The sequence below is a fragment of the Gobio gobio genome, assembly GCF_949357685.1.
Source record: "Gobio gobio genome assembly, chromosome: 8".
NCBI lineage: Eukaryota > Metazoa > Chordata > Actinopteri > Cypriniformes > Gobionidae > Gobio > Gobio gobio.
This window is the reverse complement of record NC_137114.1, coordinates 21,672,823-21,680,244: the sequence shown is the minus strand read 5'-3', so window position 1 is coordinate 21,680,244 and position 7,422 is coordinate 21,672,823. Positions and strand designations below refer to the sequence as shown.

At 36.2% G+C, this 7,422-nt stretch overlaps 1 protein-coding gene across 1 annotated transcript; it reads left to right on the top strand.

Annotated features, from left to right (window-relative positions):
- The first annotated feature begins 356 nt into the window (after positions 1 to 356).
- On the top strand, positions 357 to 2,833 carry LOC307130448 (chymotrypsin B-like). The gene is made up of 7 exons (XM_079823417.1): positions 357 to 661; positions 748 to 848; positions 941 to 1,020; positions 1,125 to 1,206; positions 1,948 to 2,128; positions 2,236 to 2,366; positions 2,448 to 2,833. Exons 1-7 carry the CDS (start codon positions 514 to 516, stop codon positions 2,607 to 2,609), a joined length of 885 nt encoding a protein of 294 aa, XP_079679543.1. The 5' UTR covers positions 357 to 513; the 3' UTR covers positions 2,610 to 2,833.
- The last annotated feature ends 4,589 nt before the right edge of the window (positions 2,834 to 7,422 follow it).

Here is a 7,422-nt window from a genome sequence, read left to right as displayed (position 1 = left end):
TGAACATGTGTTTGGAACAAGACGAGCCGGATTATCATAGAGATGAGGTAATTATATTTTAAAAGCAGTTTTCCTTCTTCTAAGCAGACATACTCTCTTTCGCTTTCTCAGAAGTGTGACTGAATGAAGTAAAGGCGTTTTCAACATATTTCTTAGTGATTGTGTAAAATATCTCACATATTCTGTAGTGATGATCGTGAGGAATTTGCAAACGGTCAAAAACATAATGGTAAAGCCACTAATTTACTGTGAGCATGTCAGAAATACAATTTTAATCTTCACTTCAATGACGGAAACACTTTCAATATAATGAATAAACCCTCACAACAGACAACAATAAAAACTCTTTCCATCAGAAACATTTAACAACCTACAATGACAGAGGAAGAATGATGCTTAACAAAGGAATAGAAATACGTCAGAAACACCTTCAGAAGATGCAGATGCAGATTGTCTCCAGCGATAACAGATCTCTCAACATTCCTCAGCTGTGAGCTCATTTGAGCTGCTGGGATGGACCTCGATCACGTCCCACATTTATCAGCTGCTGTATATGATATAAAAGCAAGAGAGAGCACTTACAGTACAACAGTCAGACATCACAAACTCTACATCATGATCTTCACCATCACCTGCCTTGCCCTGGTGGCCTCTGCTCTGGGTAAGTGTCTCCTTTAGAAGTTCACAAGAAAAGTGATGGGTGAATATATATTTACAAAATGCTAAACCTACGTTCTTTATCAACAGGTTGTGGAGTGCCTGCGATTAAGCCACAGACGATTGGCAGCAAGATTGTGAACGGACAGAATGCCATCTCTGGTTCTTGGCCCTGGCAGGTCTCTCTCCAGGTAACTGTGTATTGGCCAGCTTTTATCATGAATTTGCCTGATTTGTTCAAAGAGTGTATGTCATGTTTTTAATGATTTTACCTCTGAAACAGCAACCCGATGGATTCCACATCTGCGGTGGATCACTGATCAACCAGAACTGGGTTCTCACTGCTGCTCACTGCGCTGTCAAGTAAGAGCCTTCAATCTGACAAAAATCACATACAATAGTGCTTAATAGATGCTGTTGCTCTTTTCTTTTTACAGTTAGATCTGTCTTTACCCCTCTCTTTTTAGGGTCGGCTATCACCGTGTCATTCTTGGAGAACATGATCGTGGCTCCAATGTTGAACCCATCCAGGTCAAACTAGTTTCCAAGGTAAAAATGTTAAATGATTTCAGAGATGAATATCAAAGTGAGAGATCAACTCATACTATTTATTTAAATGTTCAGTAACAACACTTTTTAATTGTTGGTTTATTTCTGATTTTTCACACAACTCAATTGAACTGAATCAACACTGAACTGACTTGAGCTGAATAATGACAATATTGTGTTTTTAGAGCAGCTTTATAGCAGAATTAAAATTTGTCTTAAATTTGATGAAGTTCGCATCACTGATTCAGTTATTTTACTGTTTTTGTGATAAATTTTGTATAAAGTGCTATATAAATAAAGTTGCCTTCACTTGACAATAATAAAACAACTGATCACTGGACTAGAACAATAAAAACAATACAAATAATATGCATTATGAATAATCATTATGAATTCATTATTATCATTTTACATTTTTTACCTGTTAAATTGAATTAAGTGGGGAAATGTAGTAAAATTATCTCTAGTTTAGATTGTGGTCCATGTTTGTCAGCTTTGCCATCACCTACATGCGAGTTTACTCCTAAAATTACCTAAATATATTTACAGATTTAAAATTGAGCATAAGAAAGAAAATATCTGTACCATATTCTCAAATGGCTGAGGGTTAGAGGAAAAAAAGACATGAAAGGCTTAAGGCGACAAGAAGAAATAAAACATGCTTATATCTTAGATTACCTTCCATAGAATCAGCTTCCTCTAATAACCGTCCATCTTTTTCGGTCCTTTCTGTCTGTGCAGGTCATCACCCATCCGCTCTACAACAGTGCGACTGTCAACAATGACATTGCGTTGCTGAAACTTGCGTCTCCAGTTGTCTTCACTCCCCGTATCTCTCCTGTGTGTCTGCCTCCATCAACCATCAACATCCTGCCTGGAACCCGCTGCTTCACCACTGGATGGGGAGCGACTGCCTTCACAAGTGAGTTAGACAAAGACAAATTGCCAACATTACTCTTGAATATTACTTGTTTTTTGTTTTTCGCTTGACTCTGAACATCCTGTCTGATGTTTTCTTCCCTTTTTTAGTGAGTCCTCTAATCCTGCAGCAAACAGGTCTGCCCATCACGAGTCCTGCTGTGTGCAGACAGATCTGGGGTCAGAGCACAATCACTGATGCCATGATCTGTGCTGGAGCCTCTGGATCCTCATCTTGCATGGTTTGTGAAGACAGATCAAGACAAACACATTACCATAGCAATGTTGCTGCTGTTTCAGTCTCAAATGTGTGTTTCCCACAGGGTGATTCTGGTGGACCTCTGGTGTGTGAGAGATCAGGCGTCTGGACTCTGGTGGGGTCTGTGTCCTGGGGCAAAAGCAATTGTGACACCCGTTTCCCAGTGGTCTACGCCCGCATCTCCCCACAGCGCTCCTGGATCAGCAAGACTATCACTTCCAACTAGAGCTCCAGTCTGAGCATTTACCCTTCAAAGGAGGCAAAAGCAGATTTTAGTCATTAATCTGTGTTACAGTTGGTCCTTGTTGATGGACTTTTTGTTCTTGGCTTTTGTCCTTGTGTCGGTCCGGGTTCCAGTGACCTGCCTGTTATCTTACTGTTTTGTTTTTGATTCATGTTACATGTTACTGTTTTAAACAAATAATGAAAAATTCTCAATAAAATGAAATGAACAAAATAAATTGTAATGAAGACTGTACTCATTTATCTGAACTTAAAACAGTGATCATAATCCACATAAAGTACTGCAAATAAAATGAAATTAAGTGTTCCTAGTAGTTTTAATAATTAATTTGCTATTAAAAAACTGTTCCACTTTCACAGGAACAAATGACAGACAACAATGTTGCAATATTTAACAGCAGTGCAGACGAAGCTACTATATACTAACTTACAAACAAGTCAGGTTTATCAGATGTTCTCACCTGTACAGATAAACTATTTGCCAAAGGTAATGAAAGGCACATGATCTTTCTCTTTTCACCAAACACACAGGCATTGATAAAGACAGCCACAAAAATCCTTCTGATCACATGATCATGTTGAAATTCCTCTTTGGTATTCACTTTTGTTGACATGCCAAGATGACACAGATCAATCTGTTTAATCCTCTATCCATGGTGCTGAAACCTGTGTGACGTCTTCAACCAGAAGCCAAAGAGACTCAGATACAAACACTGATGTTCCATATACTGTTTCGGACAATCACTAAAATCAAGTCATAGCACAAGTCATGTTCTCTTTCGTAGTGCTAAATAATTCTGATTGCTAACAGATTGAGCTCTAGTTTAAGGATCGGTTTTACTGCTAAGACAAAAGCTGAGATTCAACCCCCTGCAATAGAACAATCATCACGGTAACACTTTATAATAAATACACTCTATGAATCATTAGTTAAGCATTAGTAAATAGTTAATTCATCATTTATAAAGCATTAATAGACTTTAATAGGCAGTTTATAAATACAGCTATAAATGCTTTTATTCTTGATTCATAGGCATCTATAATGTGTTTAATAATTGTATTTTCATACTTTATTAATTATTTAATTTCTAATTTCTAAATTAAGTATTACATTATTTACAAACCAGTTATTTAGGAGTTTATTTAGGTCAGTGGTTCATAAAATCATTTAGAAAGTGTAAGTAAATGATTAATAAACTATTTAAATATGCATTTATACTAGTGGTGGGCCGTTATCGGCGTTAACGTGAGACTCTTATCGGGCGATAAAAAAAATATTGCCGTTAATCTATTCTCAAAGTTGGGTTGGGAGCTGGGTCTATACTACGCAAGCTATGATGACTTTCACCTTGATATTTTAGCGCGGATGTATTGCCGAATTGCACTGTAGGGGAGAGAGAACGAGTCTTCGAACCTGTGTGTATGCCTACTAGTGTTGTCAAAAATATCCATATTTCGACATGTATCGATACTGAAATATCTGAAACGATACGTTACTTGTTTTCTACAGTATCGATATCAGCTGCGCTCTCCTCTCCGACCGACAGCGAGTTGACATGCACCCGCCTCCTCGCGTGTTAGTATTGGTGTGACCGGTCTGAATTACGCGTGGGGTTGCACATAACGTTAATTCTACTAATTCCCGCAGATTTCGCGCTCGCATCTGAAGCGCACACACACATACCATAATAAAGCCGCCTCTGACATACAAGTGCAAAAATGAGCTCCTTTTTCCAGCTTATTAATGGTCAAATACCCCAAAAAAAGTCTCAATGCCCATCTTGGTGAGTTTTAACATAAACACAGTCGTAACCAGCTCACAGGATCAGTGTTTGGGATCCATGCGTGCGTCAGGTCTTAAAGGGACAGAAATTTTTTATTATTCAAACTACAAAAGACAAACTATCACTTACGAACACACATATTCTGAATGCCTTCGCAGAATTCAAATGAGCCATTTTAATCTAGATTAATCTAGATTAATTCCAATATTACAGTGAGATTAATCTAGATTAAAAAAATTAATCAATGCCCACCACTAATTTATACATATTTAGACATATAGTAATAGTTACTCAGTGTGTTAATAAATGCTTTATTAACATGTATTTCTACTATAATTCATGATTAATTCAGGTAGTTATAAAACATTTAGTAACGAACTATTTCTGTGAGCTCATCTAAAGTGAGGAATATTTATGCCTCGTAAAGCTTTTACAAAGGAGATTTAAAGGCTCAGTTCTCTTCTGAACATAAAAAGGAAACAATCACAACACAGACGAATATAGCACATAGAAATATTTATTTCAAAATGCAAAAAAGGAGACTGTACAACTAGTAACTTAATATCAAATTAAAATTAAACCTCTTTAATGTCATAGAAAATAATATTCCCGTAGACCGCCAGAAAACATAACTGCAATCAAATGAAACTAAGCCTCTACAATCTGATATAAAAATACATTTCTTTAAAGTGTAAACATTGCTGAATAAAAATACACCAGTTGATTACACTGGATTACAGGAGTGCCAAAATACAACAAATACAATTTTGATAAAACAATACTAAAATAATAAAATATTTTGCAGTGTCAGAACAGTACTAACTTTAAAATATTAGAGAACAGCAGTGCAGAAGAGAACTGAGCCTTTAAATATATACTTTGTAAAAGCTTTACGAGGCATAAATAGTCCTCACTTTAGATGAGCTCACAAAAATAGTTCATGAACAACTAATAAATGTTTATTAATGCTTTATAAATGATGAATTAACTATTTACTAATGCTTAACTAATGCTTTTTAGCGTGTAGTTATTATAAAGTGTTACCAAAATCACTAATCTGGAGAGAAGATCTCACAAAAAGACTGTGGGACATCGCCCTGTCCAAACCTTCTCACCCTCTCCATTTTGCCCTCCCTTTCCCCTGTTTCAAGTCACAGAATGCATTTATAACAGATGATGTATCTTGTGAATCTATTGTTTTATCCCTTGCATGTTTGGTGTCCTTTCAAATGTCTCAGTGCGATTGGTAAAATGGTCTCAGTTTCACTGCAGTCACTGATAGGATGAGAAAGATTGAAATTTATGAGAATTCTGTTCTCCTTTTTGAGTGTTCTCTGTAAGATATCTTAACCTCTCCCCCGAAACCAGGTGTTTGTGTTGCAAATATTTTCAACCCTTTTGTTCTGGTCTGGGTATTTAAGAAAGGGTAACAGAGCTGCCATTTGGGGAACATTCTGTAGCCAGAAACCCCCATGCAGTGCTGTGTGACTTGTGTGTTTTTGAGACACTCACACACACTGTGTGTACTGTGCCAGATAAGATGACTCTTTGAAACTATTTTCATATTACTTTGTGTTTTATATTATTATGCTGAAAGTTGTGTACCATGGATTATTGTTTAATTATTTTTTATTTAAGTTCTGTCTGGTCACAATAAATGTTAATCTTGATTTACTGTATCTTGTATTATTCTGAAATCATTATTCTAGTATGGATCAATGTGGAGTCTTTTATTTTCTCAAATCTTTTGCCAGGATAGATCAAACGAGGACCCAATGACTGGAGCACGGAGCAAGGCATTTTGGGATAATCCGATTTCTGACTATCACTAGTGAGTTGCAGCTTTCGTGTCTATTACTAAAATTACACTTTTTGTTAAGTAAGCGGGAGTGACCACTTAAAGGTCAAATATTCACTCTGCAATCCTCTGACTAATATCAGAACTGGCTACTTTGTGTCCGTGAACGCGCAAATCGCGACGGATCTCTCTATGAAAGAATATTTGAAAATAAGAGATACTAAGAAAAGTCAACTATGTAAATTAAATCACAACAAATCTTATGATCAGCTGTTAAATTACAACCGTAACATATTGAACGAAGTCACATAAAATTGGAGTCAGATCAAATTATTCATGGAGTCAGATTTAAAATTAGATATGTAGTGAATGTAATAGATATGTATAAATGTAGTGAATTTAACAGAAATGCTGAAAAGGCTTACACGCAGAATTCCTTCAACCAAGCTGTTGGATTCTGTTCTTGGGCTAACGGATGGACCTTACACTAGTTGTATGATTGTTTGTTAGTCTACTGTAAGTGGATGACTTAGTACTCTTTTGTCGTTCAGATTGATAAAATTAGCTAATGAACACAACTTATAAAAAGATTTTAAACGACTTTAGAAAAAAAGGATTTTGCAATTTGACTGATGTGACCATTAGAACACATAGTCTTCATGGGGGAGAGTCTCAGAAATAACCAAGTCTGCCAAACACAGAGAGCTTCATGACGTTGATCACGGTGCTGTTTGCACAATAGTCCAAAGCCACAAGAACACACAAAACCTGCCCCTCTGAGGAACAGAAGAAATGCAACACAACACTAATGAGCCATTTTCACTTCATATTGCTAAACAAATTCAAGAGCGGTTTCATGATCACTAGGAAAAAATCCAGTCCCTTTCATCCCCTCAATCACCAGATCTAAATGTATTTGAACTTTTAGTTCGGAGAAAAGAATATGTTTCCACACCCTTCATTTCTTAATGAGCAGGACATTTTTTCTTTGAAGAATCAAGCAATATCTAAATAAATATCTGGATTTGTATGAAAGCATTTAAAAACACATGAAAAGGTATTGGAGTTATTTGATGCCATTCTACATATTCAGTGGTCCTTAAAATGTTTACATTTTGTTTGTTTTGATTACCTTTGTTTAAAAGCAAACTGTCCATTTTGATGTACAGAATAAGCAGGAGCTGGAACATTATGACATTAAATAAAGATATGTA